The sequence below is a fragment of the Desmodus rotundus genome, chromosome 1 (genome assembly GCF_022682495.2).
Source record: "Desmodus rotundus isolate HL8 chromosome 1, HLdesRot8A.1, whole genome shotgun sequence".
Lineage (NCBI taxonomy): Eukaryota > Metazoa > Chordata > Mammalia > Chiroptera > Phyllostomidae > Desmodus > Desmodus rotundus.
Window position 1 is genome coordinate 47,013,763 of NC_071387.1, and position 19,137 is coordinate 47,032,899.

General features: G+C 39.8%; 1 protein-coding gene across 13 annotated transcripts in view; it reads left to right on the forward strand.

Moving 5' to 3' along the window:
• The first annotated feature begins 2,996 nt into the window (after positions 1-2,996).
• The window catches only part of TRPM3 (transient receptor potential cation channel subfamily M member 3), a 495,102-nt gene continuing 478,961 nt past the window's right edge, over positions 2,997-19,137 (forward strand). For 8 of the 13 annotated variants that reach the window (XM_053923757.2, XM_053923761.2, XM_053923767.2 and 5 more), the window contains exon 1: positions 3,094-3,417. In XM_053923757.2, coding sequence (XP_053779732.1) covers positions 3,241-3,417 — 177 coding nt within the window. In that variant the 5' untranslated portion in view covers positions 3,094-3,240. Of the gene's footprint in view, positions 3,418-19,137 lie in introns of all 13 variants that reach the window. The other 5 variants (XM_053923808.2, XM_053923764.2, XM_053923777.2 and 2 more) reach the window with 5 other exon arrangements.

Here is a 19,137-nt window from a genome sequence, read left to right on the forward strand (position 1 = left end):
AAACAGGCTTCCGTAGCACGGGAGACAGTTAGCTCGTTCACGGCAGGCTTTGAAGTGCAGAGATCTGATGTGCTGGGTTTGCTATGTTTTAGGATACTGAGAGCTAATATGGTCAGGCCAGACTTTTAAGCCTGCTAGATGTGTTCTGTAGATTTATAAACATCCACAGTCATAAAATTTGTAAAGAAGCGTTTTGAATGTATAAGATGCTAACTTTTGGGGCTAGGCTTGCTTCTCTATTCTTTCCTCACTGGACTGTTCTCTAAAACTCAGGGAGGCACCATTCTATGTGAAAATACCCTTTCCTAAAAGGTGGGGGTAGGGAATCCTGAAAACCCTGCTTTAGATGTTTTGATAGCAAACAATTCTGGCACAAACTACCCCAACAATGGAAGAAAAAAGCAAAACAAAACCCTCTCACGCATTGTCCTTCTTTACTCTTTACCTGTTTTGCAGTGTAATCTCCCAATCAGTTCTCTGGAGGTTTTGTGCATCTCTCCTCTAATTGATGTTAGAGAGGGCTGTGAATCCCCGCACTTCCCCATTCCACAGAGTTCCTAACTAGTCTCTTTGACCAAATTCACTCAGTAAAAATTAAAGGGACTAGGGGGATCAAAGGCTGTGTGTTGTCAAAATGGTGCCGTCATTTTTGTGGGGTTTTAACATATTGGCACCATGAAGAGCAGGGGAGTGGCAACTGCAGTGTTTTAGCGTTTTCGTGGAGCAGACTTCTCACGACCGCAGCGGAACCACTTAATAGCATTTAATAGCTTAGAAAGGCTGGAGCCTTGTAGGCTAACTAAAGGCAACAGCTTGTGATCTGATGAGCACCACTCTGCAATACAGCATGAGGAAACACACACTGCCTGCATAGTCTCCCACCTGCCTCTCTACCCCATTTATTAAACTCATGGTGGCTCATCAGGAGCATTTAGCTTTAATCTGTCCTGCTTGACTTCATTACCTGGTACTGTAAGTATGCACACTTGCGCTTACTGGAAATTATCAGTGGTTTCTGTCCTCGATATCAGTGCATGCTGCGTAGGGGATAAATCATGGTATAAGGGACTTAGTATGTGCCAGGCACTGTTCTCAGTCCTTCACTGGTATTGGCTCATTACTCGTCATAACACCCAGAGGTGAGTGATTTTATTTTTATCTCCATTTAATAGATGAGGACTCTAAGGCATGGAGTAGGTGAGTAAACTGCCCAAGGCCAGGGTCCAAATTAGAATTTGAACCATGCAGCCTGATTTCACAATTCACAGTGTTAACCACCACATCAATGTCATACCAAAGAAATAATCGGAAAGAAATGCTGACCAGTTCTTCTTCGAGATCTGTCACACTACCGCTTTTATAAGGTTAAAACAACAGGAAACGAGACAGTGGCTTTACTGCTGTGGCCCCCTTAATTATGAACGAAATCGGAGAGAAGAGAGAATTTATCTTTGTAGCCTGGAGACCTGTTTCAATTGCAGTGTGTTTGAGGCCCATTGCTAATTTCTGAAGACCTCAGTTGCTTACTCTGGGAAATGGGGCTATGACAATAGCATCTGCTTCATACGGTGGCCATTGACATGAACTTGTGTAACGCACGTAGCATGCCTAGCACAATGCCTGATGTGTCAGCTCTTATTACTTTACAGCCACCTTTACTCCTTTGTGAAAGTAGAATGGTGACAGCAAATGAACTTACTGTGTGGGGGGGTCTATTAAAGTAACCTTGTTTAATAGAAGATATTCAGATGCATGGGTTCTACTATACAAGGCCATTTAAACGTCTGGATTCCACCAATGGACTAGATTTTCTGCCGTAGCGTCCTTAGATGTGGAACACAGGACCACTGGGAGGGAGGTAGCGTTGTCATGCGGTACGTCAGGTGTTCCTTACGCCCCTGGGAGGATCCACGCTCTCCCAAGTTCTGAGTTACATCAGCGTTCCTGTGTTTCACATCTGCGCTTACCTCCCCCATTCTGCTCCAGAATACACAGTTGTTGTAAATCTGGGATTTACCAGTCTCTTCAAGTTAATTGAAAATAGAAAATCAGTATAGTCATGTGGAGGGACATAGGAAGGAAAAATAAGATGCCAATGCTTTAAGGATGTGGGAATTCTCCAGGGCAGCAATTGGACAGCTGCGCCCACTGAGTTCTGATGCCTGGAGTCACAGGGGAATTCAACTGCCCAACCAGCAAACTTCACTACTGTAAGTGAAATGATCCAATTTCTACCTTCAAATTGAAAAGTTCCCCTTTATTCTCTCACCACGGGATATCTAAAGACTATATACGCCAACACAGCAATTCTCTCTTAAAGATCTCCCTGGAAAACGATGGGGGTGTGTATCCATGCTTCAGGAAACTCCATCTTTTAGAGAAAGCATTCCAATTGGTACCTCAGGGGTTAAAATTTTGTCAGAGGGAAGGAGTATCAAGTAGCTTTCCAGAAGGGGATAACCCCCGATTTAGAAAGTGCCACATTTGAAAGATAAGCCAAACGTGGATTAGTTCACACGGCTTTCTATGAAAGGGATAACTCGCAGTTCCTGGTGTGTGTTAGTTTGCTTTTCTTTCTGCCGCTTGTCATCTATCTGATGTTTATATCAGGGTGAGGACCGTCAATCACGGTTAATAAAAAGCCCAGAACACGACAGAGATCCTTTTTAGTATAGATCCATTTGACAATAGCTCTCAATTTATTCTGTCACAAAAATCAAAAGGGAAGTGTTTATCTTATCATTCGGAGTCATCCCTTCTCCCTGTGTCCGAGCCCCTCCCCCTGTGCCAGTTTCCAGCCCCTCAAAGATGCTTTGTGCAAGAAAGTGCAAGTTCCCCATTCTGGCTTTATTGATGTTCCCTTGTCCTCTCTTCCTGGCTCCCCCCCAAACCGAGCGAGCAGAGCAAATGGCCCGGGTTCTCCCCCAATGCCTGCCCTGCGTTTACGGGGAGGAGAGCGGGAGAGGGAGCGCGCATTCTGAGCAGGCTGCTCTGACTCCGACCACAGGCTGTTTCCTGCAGGCTGCCCCTCTCCTTCAAAACCGTGCATCCGCTTCCCGAAGCAGCAGGCAGTGTGCCTCCATTCAGCCACATTTGGTATGCATGAGCACGGCTGCAGGCAGAGGGGAGGTGGCTTTCTCAAGAAGGTTCAGTGGCTCAGGCACCGCCACTTGACTAGTCTCCCAAGTTCCAGGAAGCCTCTGCCCTAATGGAATTTGCAGATGTGGACATGACCATGGGATGCCAGGGGCGTGGGGGACCATTTATTTTCTAGGCATTGCTCAGGTGTGCAGTTTCTGTTTTTTCCGGTGGAATTTTGAAGGGGTCATGAATCAGACTGATGCTCCTCGACCCCTAAACTGGACCATCCGGAAGCTGTGCCACGCAGCCTTTCTCCCATCTGTCAGACTTCTTAAGGTACTGTAACTTGCTGCTTTCAATGGCTCTAACTGTGCTTTTCAGGTGTCAATACCCAACTTCACACTTGGGCCAGGGCACACATTTGGGGGAGCAGAAATGCATGCAATACTGGCTCTGTTGCCCGTGGCTTGAGAGAGGTTTCCAGTGTGCCCTACTCCATGGTGTCAGGGAGGAGAGGATGGGCTGAGCCACATTAGAGAACAAGATTATAGTCCAGAAAATGGGCTTCCTGAGTGCTTCCCCCTACCCCTCCCAAATATCCCTTAAATAGAATTAATTAACTTCTTCCGGAGGGTGGGAGCAGTAATGGGAGTGAAATCTTTTACTCGCCTGTGTTTGGCTCCAGGGTTTGTTTGTTTTTTTCCCCCCTTCCCAGGGGAAGCCCTTCGACCCACTTTCCCTTTAAATGGAACCTGAGAGAACAAAGGATTCTCCTCATTATTTTAAAAGTCCTGTGTCCTTAGGTGGTTGCTCAGGTAAAGACAAAGAATGAACCTCAGGAGATTGTGACTTTTTTTGGTGTTCTTGTTCTTTTTTTTTTTAAGCAGCATGATAATTTTAGTCTCCTAAGAGAAGTCAGTAGTGGGAAAGTATTATTAAATATATACTAAATGTATGCGTCGAGCTCTCTCTCAAGCTCTGAGATACACAAAAGAATGGTACTACACCTGGGCTGGGATTGCTACCTTGTGTCTGCAGCGCTCCTTTTTGTAGAAGCAAATACATTAAAGGTACTAAAGAAGCCCCCATAACTCCATAATCATTTGCCTTCATCATCTGCCTTGTAGGGAAACAAATACAAATGAAATTTAAAAGGTACAGAAAGCACGTATTTTTCCCCCCAGAAAATGAGAATATGGTAACATTTATTTTGGAAAAGTGCTAATGTCTGGATATCCCACAGCCATTAGAAGTTAAAAAGGCAAGGTAAAGTTCTCTTTTCCATATTAATATGATATTTTGATTTAATAACCACTGGACATTGAGTCCAACCAGCCACAATGAAAGATGAAAGAGTTAGCCCTGAACAGAATACACTTGCAACGTGTGCCCCCGCCCACCCCCACCCCCACCCCCAGGCAGTGTTCTGGTTGAGTCAAGTTTGATGTGGACAGTTCCGTAAAACTAAGTGGCTTTTCACAATAGAGTATTTATTACCCACCTTCTGAGTTTTCCTTATTCTGTTCAATACAAACTACCCCCACGTCCTATACAAACCCCCATCATATCGTTGTCATGGTGATGGTTTTCTTCTCTAAAAGAGTATTCAGGAGGAAAAGCAGGTTTGAAGATGGGGAATGGGAGAGAACCTTTCTTGGATATAAGTGCTTTTCCTTGGATATAAGTGTATTGGAACCACATGTGTGATAGGGCATGAAAAAGAATGAGACCAGGGAACTAACAAATGAATGTAAATTTTCCTCCAGAATCAGTACCAAACCAAGGGTCTGGGGCAAAGCATGTCTTGGCAAATCCAACTATGATAGTGGAAATTGGTTCTAGCAATTTGATGTACAATAGGAAGCATTTTTCAGTTAAAGCCAGTCATTGGCTTTACCCTAAAATGATGCTTTTTAACTTACACAATGATCTTAACAGGTGTGTACATATCACCCTCAATAGGAATTAATTAATTAACATTCTAGTTGTTTAATGGGAAATGCTGTTCACCATTTACATGCCACAAAACCAAAAAGGAAGTGTCTGTCTTAGATTATTTTTTGAAAACCTGTCATATTTTTAATTGAAAGTACTGCCCATGCTATTTATCAGCAGACATCATCAATACTACACCAATATGTTGTTGGCACACAGCTGAACCCTACCATCTTTTATTAACACCCTTTATTAACATGGTGCTTTATAGCAATTCATCCAACGAAGCAGTACCCTTCCAATTTTCTCAATATGCAAAAGACAGGATGTGTTTTACTAGAGAACTTCTTTTCCAAATCACATCTGGATTTTTTAAAGATCATAGCTATCCTAGGAGACTTCTGATATACAGCACATTTCAGTCTCTCAAAAAATAATAATAAAGTGCTCTGGCAAGTGTGGCTCAGTTGTTTGGAGTGTACTCCTGTAGACTGAAAAGCTGCAGGTTTGATTCCCAGTCAGGGGACATACTCAGGTTGAGAGTTTGATCCCTGGTCGGGGTGAGAAGAGAAGGCAAATGATCGATATTCTCTCTCTCTCTCTCCCTCCCTCCCTCTCTCCCCCACCATCCTCTCTCTATAAAGGCAATGAAAAAATGTCCTCGGATGAGGATAAAAAAAAGAAATAAAAAAAAATAAAGTGATAAATAATTTCAGCAATACTTAGAAAGATATTAAAACTGCTTTTGTATATGAGTAATTATAGTATTGACATTCCAGATGTGAATGTTATGTAATATTTCCCCCCTCTGGGTTGTTGCTGCCCTGTTTGTTTCACTCGTCCCTATGTACACTTGCCTGGTTTTTATAGTTCTATTAAAATGAAAATTCCTGAGTAATCCTTTGCATCTTTTGGTCAATGTTCTTCCTGGCTTAGCCCAGAAATTAAATATTTAATAATGGTAATTCTTACTATTCTTTCCTTACTTTCTGCTCCCTCCCTCCCTCTCCTCACAGTCTCTAGTTCTATCTCCCCCACCCTCCCACCACCATTGATTTGATGGATGGATTCTCTGGGTATCCAAGAGTCTGTTGAAATCAAAGATAACAAACCAAATTCTCTTATTCAACAGGTAATTTTTGTCCCTCTTCCAAGCGTTTTCCTGATATAATTTGCCCTTCCTAGTGCCCTGACTCGTCCGTAAGTGCAGTGCAGGGCATGATGACATGGCCAGACTTCAGTAAACTCAGATCACTAATGTTTCTGACAGACTGGGCTCAAGCCAACTTCCCTCCCCATCCTTTCCTTGAAAATCTGTGTTTCTTTGCTAACTTTTTCAGTACCATGCTCATGTTTGGAAATGGCTCCATAATCCTGTTTCCTGTATTTCTCATTTCCTAATAGAAACAGGATACTAAAGAATCAGAAGGGGGAGGCCATCAGCTGAAGTATGAATTAGCCCAGTGAATGTTGGGGCGCACTACTTATTCCTTCTGAAAACACCTCATTTGTTGTGTTGTCCATCTCAGAGCAAAGTTTGAACATGCCAACCAACTCGGATTTTGAATTTGGGACAGCATTTGGATATACGATTTCAAAATGAATATCTGAATAGGCGCCTGATGATGGTAGCCAAAAGACAAAAGCTGTTTTATAACAAATAGATTTCAAAGAGGACCCCTTCCAAGATATTTCTCTTTGGTTGTTTGCTTTATTCTTATTATGTGTTTCAAGATTTCATCTTGCTATTAATCACAAAAAGTCAAGTTTATTTCAGTGACAGGCAGTACTTAGCGTATATTCATTGTCAGATCTGCCTCTGCCATTGTCTTATTTGGGAGATTTTATTTGGGTAACATGTTGAAGTTGAAGATTAATCTTAGGGCAGAGAGCTTTCTCTGGATTGAAGTCTTGGTGGACTTACTAAAGGGAAGGCTTCTGAAAATTAGGTTGCATTGGGTGAACGGAAAGCTCTGTACTTGTAGCAGATTTTGTATATACATAGTAAAGCCAGTTTGTTAATGAAGATCAAAGGATTATATGATATTAGGATTTTCAAAGTTTTACTCTGGGAAACAGTGTGACTCTGCCCACTTTGAGCAATGTTAGAAAGACATTAAGGAAAGAGTTAAGGTTAAACACTGGGTTCTAATTCCATTGTGTTCCTAACCAGCTGTGTGACCTTGGATAAGTTACTTAACGTCTTGGTAGCTTGGTGTCCTTGACTTAGATCCAATGTTGTGATTTCCTGTAATGAAGCTTGCCGTGCTCTGTGGGCATTGAAGAGAATACTTAATTGGGGCTAAAAACAGTTAAACTGGATTAGATATTAACATAGAAGAGAGACTAGAATAGTCAACAGGGTTTAAATCATAGAGGGCCTTGTCTACCAAGCTAAGGCATTTGACCATTATCCTGAAGCTCCAGAGTGTCATTAAAGGGGTTTGAGCAAGGAGGTAACCACCCAATTCGGGTATTAGGTACAGTGCTCTGGGTTTGATGTCTAGAATGGATGGGAGGTGGTGGGCCTGAAAGCCAAGAGATTAGATTAGAAGCCTGGAGAATTGATGAGGACCTGGGCTAAGGCAATAGTAATGGAGGTAAAGTTAAAAGGGCCTTAGTGAATTGATTACCTGTGTTGGAAAGAAGAATATAGGATAACTTCTCAATTTCTCTTTTTGTCACCTGGTTGGATGGTGGTCCCACTGTCTGAGGATAAAGGTCCTGAGAAGAAAGGACAGAACTTCTCACTTTGTAGTTCTTTTGTGAGCTAGAAAAAGTACATCACTGATTCTGATGGGATTGAGATAAAAGTAAGAAATATAATTCCGTATCATTCCATATCCCACTGAATGTTTGGTAGAGGACCTCTTTGAAGTACATCGTATATATTCAGTAATATCACTTCTAATTTTCTTAGATTGTTCTTTTGCAATTTATACCCTGACTTCTTATAAAACAACTCTTAATGCATATTAAACTCCCAATATTTTGGAATCCAGTATAAAAAAACAACTCAGAATTTTATTTTTTTTTCTCTGATCTCTCTTTTAGGTTATCCAAGGGATTAATGGAAGTAAACTGGGTAACACAAGGGAAATAATGCAAAGAATAGTGATCAAGTTAGGCAATTAGATCACCGATTCTGCCCAAGTACCGGTGTTTTCTACTTCTGTAATTCCATATAATGGTAATCAATATCCATTATATTGTCTCTTAAACATAGCGATAACCTAATGATGAAATGAATTGGCTGTGTTTTCTGCAGTTTATGTAGGCATTCCAGAAACTGACTTCCTTTCATGTTCTCTTAGAAAACAATTATATTGAGATTCGTTTAAATTTGCGTTTTAAATTTAGGACTTTCAAAGTCTCCCTTACATATCTAAAATACTGAATCTTTCCATGGCAGGTAAAATAATAGCAATGAGCCAGTTTGTACAGCAAGAGCAGAAGCACATACCTAATATATCTGGATGTGCTGGTGAATGGTGGTGAGTGAGGTTGGGGAACTTGTTAGGAACCAATTCCACTAAGTGCCTTAAAGATGGAAAACTTGAAGAACAAATTGTTTTTAGGAAAACACACTGTATTATTAGGGGAAAATTTAAGGGCCTAATAATAAAGAAACTTTTGTCTCTTCATCTCAGTATGCCAGCCTCAGATTCCCTTGAACACAATGAGAGAAAGGGAAGAAAATGTGTCCAGACTAAAACCCCGGACAGAGAAAATGTATCTGGTGTGTTTCAAATGGTGGCTTCTACTCAGACTGCTGAACAGTGACCACGAGACTTGCCTTTTTGTGAAATGTTCCTCGGGCAGCCTGAAGGAAATTCCTGAGGCAACAAGAAACCCTCCTGTCCCTCCGGAGAGCTCTGTCTTCTGATGCCCTCTTTGTGGAGGAAAGAATGAAAGTGTGTGGTCACCGGGGAATGAGGGAGGATGTAGCTGGGAGGTCCAAGTCCAGGGTCACCTAGGTCTGCGATGACTGTGGAGCCACAGTAATATGGGTCAATGTTGGTCTCCAGGGAAAGGGTCTGCCTTCCTGGTGGATGACTTCCTGCAGGGAAAGCGAGCACTGCCTCGGCCCGCAGTGGCTTCACATCCCCCCTCCCTCCATCCCTTGGTGGAACTGAACTGGCCCCGAGCTCATTTACAGGCAACCAGATCACGTCCTTTTTCCTTCTCCATTATCTAACACAAAACATTTTAAAGACTGTGGCTGACAAAAGTATTCAGCAAATGTTTATTGAAGAGTAAAGGACTAAACAAACATGTGAATGATATATAAAATCCTAAGAATGCTTAGGAATCACTTGGGGAGCTCATAGGCAAAGTAAACATTAAAGCCCAACCCAGGGGTGCTGATTCAGTAGGTCAGTGGTAGGCCCAGGACTCCACATTTCAACAAGCTGTCCCAGTGATTCCGTTGTGAATAGCTCTCGGAAGGACCACACATTGAGAAAAGCTTCCATGGATTGAGCTGAGAGAAGGAAAAACCCGATCAAATGCCTTCTCTTTTATGCTGGCATCTGGGCAGAACAGATCATGTGTTCGTCAATAGCGAGAGTAAAAGCTTTTAAGTAAACAGTTCGTGGGTTTTCAAAATTTAGTCATGAAAGATTATTTACAGGTAGAGAAGCAAATTGAGTTCAGCTGCCCTGTTTTGGTTTGTAGATGAACTAACATGATAATCTGAAGGAATGTTTGTCTGTATTTTTAAATTTTTGTTTACATATTTCTCTGCCTATTTTCATGATTTTTTTTAGTCATGTCACATACAATTTTAGATTTTACTATTCTATTGAATTTACATGGAGATATGAGTTCCCAAAGATAGTGTCCATGATCAAGATTCTGCCGCATCCTGCCCCCTTTATCTAACATTCCCTGTAATGGCCCTTGGAGTTACAGTGGTCACTCAAGTGCAGGCCCCATAAATTCCAAAGGTATGTGATGGCACCGAGTGAGAAGCGGCCAGTTCACTTGGGGGCCAAGACCAAAGCAGCTATTCCTGATGCCCTCAATGGCAGAGATCCCCCTACCCAACTGCTCTACCCTATAGTTTTGAGAAACTAAAGAAGAAAGGGATTCTGGACAGGGAGGAAGAGGAAGAGAACATCCAGGGCTTTTGTTTGGAACACCACATTCAAAATTAAAATTAATTGTATATTTTAAAAAATTTAAAAACAATACCTGCTAGTGAATAATAAAATTGGAAAATTGAGCTGAACAAAAAAAATTTTGGCTCCTGAGCACGTGAGAAAGATACAATGCCGTAACTGATGGGTGGGGTGGAGCAGGTATAGCAAAAATCCCTAGGAAGGTGACATTTAATTTAAAACTTATGTTTGAAAGCAGGTAGGAATTCTCCGGCCAGTGGCTCCTCTCTAGCTCTGTTTTCAGGGGCATGTGCATGCGAACTGCAGTGTAGGGATAGCATTGGTGAGTGTTGCTGCTTCTCCTCCAAATAATTACGGATTTTTCAAGGTTTTTTAATTAATAGACAAGTAGATGATAAACAGGAAAAGGGAGAACTTTATTGTTTATAAATCCATTAACAGCAACGTTTTATATATCGAATTGCTTTACTTGGAAGGAGATTTGTCCCTCAAAACGAGCTCTTGAAGGAGTGTTTTTCAAAGTGTGGTTCTACATTTTAACAAGCAACCCAGACGAACCTTATGCGTTGTATTAGTTGAGACTATCTCTTCTGAAGTGTGACATTTTAGTAAAGAGATATTGGCTTATTAGAATTATGCCTCTGGCATGACCACACCTCAATATCTAATTTTTATTGTTAAAAATTGAGCACCCAATATTTCTGTCAATCCATATAGGCTCATAATGTTTGGTTTTTCCACATCTTGAAAGTCCCCATATTTACAGAGCATTGAATGACTTACCTAATTGTTTCTTAAGGGATCATGCAGGAAAACCAATTTAGGTGCTAAGAATGTGTAGCAGATAGGTAATATCCTGAATTAGAAGAAAAGATGGCATATTAACCTCTTGTTTACTTTAAGGGATCATATACTTACCTGGTGAAGGCAAAAAAGACTTTGCCACAAAGAGCACTAAGTCTGTCCTCTGTCCTAATTATTCAGCGCTTGCTCAAGTAAACAAGCTCCCTCACGTATGCTGCTTTTCCTGGATACCTTTTCCCAATTGCCAGAATCACCCATTTACCAAGTTGCCAAAACTGGAAGACCTGGGCTTATGCCTTTTGCTTTGTTTGCTTTCATAACCCTTATGTAATCAAACAAATAGTCCTCTCAGGTTGCCTCATAAACGTGTGTCTGATCCACCCCCTTCTGTCTATTCCTAGTTCCCAATATCAGTCTCTTTTTCTTGGGCCTAAAACACTGCAGCTGTCTACTTTAAATTGACCCTTCCCACAGCCACCAGAAGGGTTCACTTTAAATGAGAGTAAGACCAGGATGCTCCCATGTTGACACTCTTCATTTCTCCTTCTCCTGTAGAATAAAGTCTAAGCTCCTTGCTGTTTAAGACCCTTGGTGATCTGTCCTCTGCTTACTTCTCTGCTTCCGTATTTTGTTTTTCCTTTCCTCAAGTCATGAAATTCCTTAAAGCTGGGCTTTTTGCACAAGCTATTTTAACTGCCCAGAAAATCAGAACCACACCTCCTTCTACCTAACTCCTGCCCATAGTTTAGTACTTAACTCAGGTGAGCTGGATGAATTCAGGTAAAATGTCCCTCAGTCTCCAAAACCAGATGAAGTTCTTTTAAATGCATGGCCATAAAAGTCAGTGGGTGCTTCTGTCTTTGCTTTTAGTGTGTTGCTGCATTATTAGGTCTTTTATAGCATCTGAAGATCCTCTTGAAGCCAGAAAATTATGTCTTAGACAAGTCAGAGTGTGCAGCTTTTAGCAGAGAGCCTAAGACATTTTGAGTGTTAGATGAATCGCACTTGAATACGTAAATGTTGGAGGAGATGGATAACTGTGCTCTTGATGCAGTTCTTCAAAGTCAGTACTTAGAAAAACCGAATGGTATTATAGGGTCTTGGTTTTTGTCTAATTAAAGAACACTTGAGCTTGAGGTGATATACCGGGTTGGGCAAAAGCTGGTTTACAGTTGTTCATATGGAAAATAAAATAATAGTTAATAACTAATAATTCACAAATAAACTCTGTGTTTTGTGTACTTATAACTGTAAACCTACTTTTGCCCCACCCTGCACTTTGTATGTTGGCCAAAGGGAAAGTTGAGTTAAGGAACTGAATACATAACCACTACGTACTCAAGGAAGAAGCTGGAAGTAGGGTGGCACCAGATCTCTCTTTTGAAAATATTTGCTGAAAGAGATTGAAATTACTGTATGTATTAATTATGTTGGTGAAAGGGCATTCCTTAATTTAGTGCTCTAAGAGACTTAAATATATTACCTTTAATAATGTTGTTGGCTGGGTTACACTATGAATTAGAGTAAGTACTATTGAAAGAAAAACTACACTGGTAAACTTGCTGGGCCATTCTTGCTGTATCCTTTAAATATGCCGTTTGCAAATGTCTAGAGATAACCATGTAGACACAATCCTATTGCCGTATGTTGGCATTTCCATTTAAGTGTGACCTGGGTTGTGTTTTAATGTTTTAACGTTAGGTTATTTTGCTATATCAGGTATCCTGGATAAAAGTCAAATAGAAGTGTTAGTTGATTAGGTTCCTACTGGGAAGCAAATTGACTAAAGTCAAAATAAATTTTTTATGGGGGATATCAGAATCATTAGAAAATTATCTTATTGCATGTTGGTTAAGGTTATTGATGGAGATGGCTGGAAAAAAGGTAATTATTTCTGGCATAATCTCTATACTAGAAGAGATACATCTCTTTGCTAGAAGAAAGAAATGAATAAAAATACTTTAAAAAATGAGCTGTCATACTAACATCCATAAAAATATTTGCTCTATAGTGCTACTTCATGAATAAATGATGACTTGAACATTTAGAATCTGCTGGTTTAATTCGTAGTTGTCGAATGCTTTGGACTAGCCTAATGATTTCCCTTTAAACAGAGTTTTCCCACCTCAGCACTACAGATATTTGGGGCTGCATAAATATTTGTTGTGGGGGCTAGCTGTCTTTTGCACTGTAGGCAAATTAGCAATATTTTTTAACTTTATCTACAAGACATCAGGAGGACCTCCCTCCCATCTCCCATTGTGACAGTCGAAAAAGTCTCAAGACATTGATATATTTTGGGGGAGGGGGGGAAATTACCCCAGCCGAAAACCACTGCTTTAAGCATTTTGTCTTCAAGATGTATTTTAAAGGGTGGGTAGGTAATTGATTTTACTGGAAACCCAATAGAGACTTCCTAGGGATATGAATGGTATGCTTTAACTTTAGACACACTTTTTTTTTTCATTTTACAAAAGACTGAAATTTAGCTTACGTTTGGGAAAATAACTGGTCTAGTTCTATTCACTGCACAAAATGACTAAGGAATTACTTCTCATCTTATTGTCAATCATCTCTTGTAAGAAAATTGAATGTGGCCAATTTTTCTGAAAGTGTTTGAATGTTTCATGTATTATTACTTTGTGAATTAAAAGCAGAGAATATTTTAACTTGATTGATATATCAAGTAAAATACTCAATTTTTACCCATATTTTATTCCAGAATAACTTCTATTTAGAACTATTGAAGAATAATACAATATCAATTCATTTCAATGAATAAATGAAAATATTTTACTTTATAAAGATGAATTTTTGTATGAAGTTAGCTGATGTGAGCAATCAAAAGAGTTTGAGGTAAATCCAGTAATTAGTACAAAGAGACTATATATTTTAACTAAAGATTAGTATAATTAAAGCTAATCTTTATTATTAAATTCCACATGACAAAATGAATAGAACAACTAGATTTTAGCCCTAATACTGCATTAATTCATATCCTTGTTCAGTTACCTAGAATAGTTGTACCTTTCAATGCCTCGGTTTTCTCATCTATAAATGACAGAATTGGGTTAGATCAGGGTTGGCACACTTTTTAAAAAATGAAAGACACTGTAAATGGATTTGTGGGTTATACGGTCTCTGTCAAAACAATTTAACTCTGCTACTGTGTTTTGAGAAAGCAATCACAGACAACATAGAACAGAGGAGAGTGATTGTGTCCCATTAGAACTTATTCATGAACACTGTGCTATAGTCAAGATATTTTTCATATTTTGAAAAATATGAACATTCGTATGTTGACACTCTGACTCCCCACAGGTGAGGACATTAGTAGGTGGGGTGTTAGGGAGGGATTTAAGTCATGAGGATAGAACCCTTCAGACTAGGATCAGTGCCTTGTGAAAGGGGCTCCAGGGAGTTCCCTAGCCCCTTCCACCGTGTGAAGATTCAAGGCAAAGTCTGTCACGGAGAAGAGGGCCATCACTCGACTGTTACGGCACTCTGATCTCGAACTTCCGGAACTGTGAGCAATACCTTTCTGCTTTCATAAGCCACCCCGTCCGTGATATTTTTTTTAATAGCAGCTTGAACAAAGACAAACTGATATTTGAACTTCATGTGACATCACGAAATATTCTTATTTTCATTGTTTTCAAACATTTTTAAAAGTAAAAACTGTTCTTAGCTCACGGTCTGTACACAAACCGAGGGCAGGGGGAACTTGGTCTGTGGACTGCACTGTGCCAGTCATGACCGTTCAGGGCCCTTACAGCTGTAACGCTCTTGGATGAGGTAGGAACGACAGAAATCCATGAGGGCCCCGTTTCTTTTAAAATTACTGTGATAACTGAAAGAGCTTAGAGTAAATTATTTATATAATTATAACATCATCTCGTGCTCACTGGGGAGCCGTGTGTGGTGGGCTTACAGCCTCACAGTGTAACTCACATTTAGTATATAAATTAGGGTATACTTCTAATTCTCAGTTCTTCAGAAATGTCATCATTTACAAACTATACCAAAATGTACAGAGGCTGAAGGTTAAATGATATTAAAACGTAACATTTGAAAAGTCCTTTCTAATTTGTAGAGTACCTTTCTTTTATATAAAATGGACTGAACTTCATAGCAGCCTGTTAAACAAGTGTAATAAACACAATTACTCCTCTTTTTAGCTAAATATATATATACATGACAGCTCACTTTTTAAAGTATTTTTATTCATTTCTTTCTTCTAGCAAAGAGAGGTATCTCTTCTAGTATAGAGATTATGCCAAAAACAATTACTTTCCCTTTTTCCAGCCATATCCATCATTAATCTTAACCAACATACAGTAAGATAATTTTCTAATGATTCTGATATCTCCCATAAAAAATTTATTTTGACTTCAGTCAATTTTCTTCCCAGTAGGAACCTAATAAACTAACACTTCTATTTGACTTTTATCCATGATACCTGATATAGCAAAATAACCTAATACGCACACACACACACACACACACACACACACGGCCCAGATAGGGTAAACCATGTATTAGTGGATTTCTTTAATTCCAAACTTAGAATTCTCTGCACCTCGCATCGGTCCCCCTCCTTTAACTCTCTTTTAATGTGAAACCCAACTAGGTTACAGAGTTATGTACTGACAATACAAAGACAGGGATTATTTGGGTACTTGACAAAGAAAGAATTAAAAGGCATATTCTCAAAGTGATCACTGACAAGATACAAAACTTATCTGCAGCTGAGTTTTCTTAGTTATAAATTAAATAAAAATACTGCTTTGTATTGTTCAGAACTTAATACATGTTTGGTGTTGGCATATACCAGCCAATTTTCACTTGAGTTGAGAGGATATTTAAAACATGCTGTTCAGTCAGGGGCACTGACCTCTTTTCCTGTAGATTTTCAAATTTTAAAAAAAGGATAACAGCCAACACAGCAAGAGATGTCTAGTGTGAATGAACCAAAATTTTATCTAAAATTTTTATCAAAATTTTTTGTCAGATCAGCAAAAAATATAGTTTGCTGTGCCCCAGAATTTCAGTAAATAGTTTATGGGTGCCATGAGATGAAAAAGGTTGAAAATCACTGGCATACACTGTATTCAGTATTCAGTAAATATGAGTTCTTTTCTTTCAACATAATAAAACAGAAATGATGCAATGCAAATAAAACATATAATGCAATGCAAATAAACAAAATTTAAGATGTCTTTTGTAGTAATTTGGATTTAGGGAATATATTTTATTTAGGTACAACTAATTATACTTTGTAGTTATTATAGGTTGCATTAGTCAGGGTTCTCCAGAAAAACAGCACCAATAGAATGTGTGTGCATATGTAAATCAAGAGATTTACTTTAAGCCATCAGCTCACATGAATGTAGGGATTTGGCAAGTCTAAATTTGATGGTGGAGTCTGGCAGGCCAGGGACTCAGGAAAGAGTTGCAGTCAGAGTTCAAAGGCAGTCTGTTGTAGAGCCAGGAATAACTGCTGTTGCAGATGAAGTCCAAAGGCAGTCAACTTGAGAACTTCTTTCTGCTTCAGTGAGGGCCAGCCTTTCTTTCCTGTTTATGCTTTCAACTGATTAGATGAGGCTCACCCCCATTATTGAGGGCAATCTGCTTTACTCAAAGACCACTAATTTAAATGCAAATCTCATCCAAAAACACCCACTCAGAAATATCCAGAATTACACTTAGCCAAATATCTGGCCACTGTGACATAGATGAGCTGACATATAAAATTAACCATTGCATAAATCACTGTTATAGTTACATTAGAATTACTCTTTTAAATGTAGTTTGCAAATAAGAGAAATAGTCATGCTAACTTAAATAAAAATTGTCCCTAAGGCTTCTCTTTAGGATACTTAGAAAATGGCATGGAAATACAGCCAGGCAACACAGGGATCCAGGTTTCTCTGTTGTGTGGCCCTGGAATCTCTTGGCTCATCAACTCTATACTGTTGTTGTTTTTCTGTAGAACAACTTCCTCTCTTACTCTACATTTCACTGACACTTGCCACAGTGTCCAGTTCTACCTCATCCTGCAGTTGCATTCCTTATATCTTATCACGTTGTCTTTCTCATATTCTTAAGGAACCTCATCGAATCAGGTTTGGTCAGATAACCACCCTTGCTTGCATAGCCAAGGTCAGAGAAATTAAATCACATATAACTGGCCATCGAGACCCATTCTTTGAGTATGTAATGTGGGTGGGAACAGACTCTTAGCAAAGATGTAGGCACAATGCTTTGCTAATTCAGTTAGCAGGAATCCCCTCGACATACAATAGCTTAATGGTTCTGAAAGCCACCCAAGCCTAAAAGGTACTGCAAGTAATCCAAAACCAAGATTTCACTCTGCAAGTGAAGATAACCAATTAGTGTACACACTTCCCTAATAGATAGCAGGAAGAAATGAACTCCAACTATAGAACTTGATTTTAGGGGTGCTGTAGAGACAATATTTCTGATAAGAGGCATAGAGAGCCTGGAAAAATAGTAGATTCTCCCTTACTGGAGGAACACACTGAGATCGAAGAAATGCTTTTAGAGTCCCACTGCAAGATGGTGTGATGAGCTCCAATGTCCCCTTAAATGCCTCCTTGAGTTCCCCCACTGTTCATGGTTTCACCACTGCTAAAAGTTCCCATGAAGCTTTTAGTGGGTTTGTCCGTTCTGCTGGCTGAATGAAATTGTACCATCCCAATTTCATATCCCTGAGAAAAGAAAGCAAAATCGCATTGCTTAGAAGTAGTGATGGGACAGTAAACTGAATATGAGAAAAGTTTTATGATTTTTAAAATAATTAACCATGCTTAAAGGAGTTCCATGTAAGAGAGATTAATGTTTTAATCAGAATAATCCTGGTTTTGTCTATGTTCTTTTGAAGGGGAAAATTTCATACACATTTAATTCTGTCAAACTGAGTATTGTTTTGTTTTTTGTTGTACAATAATTCACAAATCAAAACAGGAATATAAAATTAGCTTTTCTCCCACATTTATTCATTGTTCACACATTTATTTGTTCTACAATCATCTATAGCTGTGTGTCAGAAATTGTGCAAATGTACTAGAAATTGAAAAATGGAAAATAGTAGGCCCCCAATCAAAAGGAGCTCATCATGCAGTTAAGGAGACAAGATGAGCAAATTGGTGATGACGCCATGGCTTGCTATATGTTTTCATGTTGGCGGGTATAAATAAGGATGGCCAAAGATAGCCTGGAAGTAACTAGAAAAGGTATCTCCTTATCTGAATATTGAAGGCGATACTTATGGGACGTTGAGGTAGAAAGAACATTCCAGATAAATAGAGTGGCATTTACAAAGGCAAGGAGGCTCCCTGGAGAGCACAGCTCATGGAGGAAGTCCTGTGAAGGAAGCTGAAATTTCAAGTGTACAGGGAATGCTGTAGTGAGCAGTGGGTTGAAGAGAGTGATGTGAAGCAAGGAACTGCTGCTGGTGGTGGGTGTGAGTATATATGTGTGTATATTTATATTTTGTGTGTGTGTGTGTATGTGTGTATATATATATTGCTCTGGTGTACAGCTCATACTCACTCAACAGTCTGCCCAGTTCAGGCTGCCCCAGTGAAGTGTGACACTGCCACCTCCTCACCCTCTGCCTCAAAGCTCTAGAGATGGCACCATTGCCCCCCACTGTGCAAATGCAGAGGCGAACCAGATTTAATAGTCATTTAAGAATTGCTCAGCAGCTGCAGAATGCTCTATTAAGAGTGTTACACTGTAGGAGGGATCTTCCCTTTTCTTTTTGTTTTTTCTTTTTTGTGCCCCCGGCAAACTCATTTTTCATATCCAAACAATTTTGCAAGCTGCCTCATTATGGAGAAATGTTTTCTCCTGTTTTATACATTTCAAAATGTCCTCCTTTGGAGTGATAATGGCCTTATAAGAGTTATAGTAAACAAAAGCTATGGTGCAAGACTTTCTTTTGCTTTGAACTTATACAATGTTAGGCAAATGAAATTGAGAGCTTACTTTTCAGTTGTCAATATGGCCTATCACTGAGCTGAAGGAGTGGGTGTGCATTCGGACCTGTCCCCGTGCAACTACCACCTGAACTGTGGGCATCAGGACCATCCAAATGCAGCCCGACTTCCTCTGGGATGGGCACCCTCCCCAGTCTTGTAAAAGGCTCTGACAGGTGAACTACCCAAGT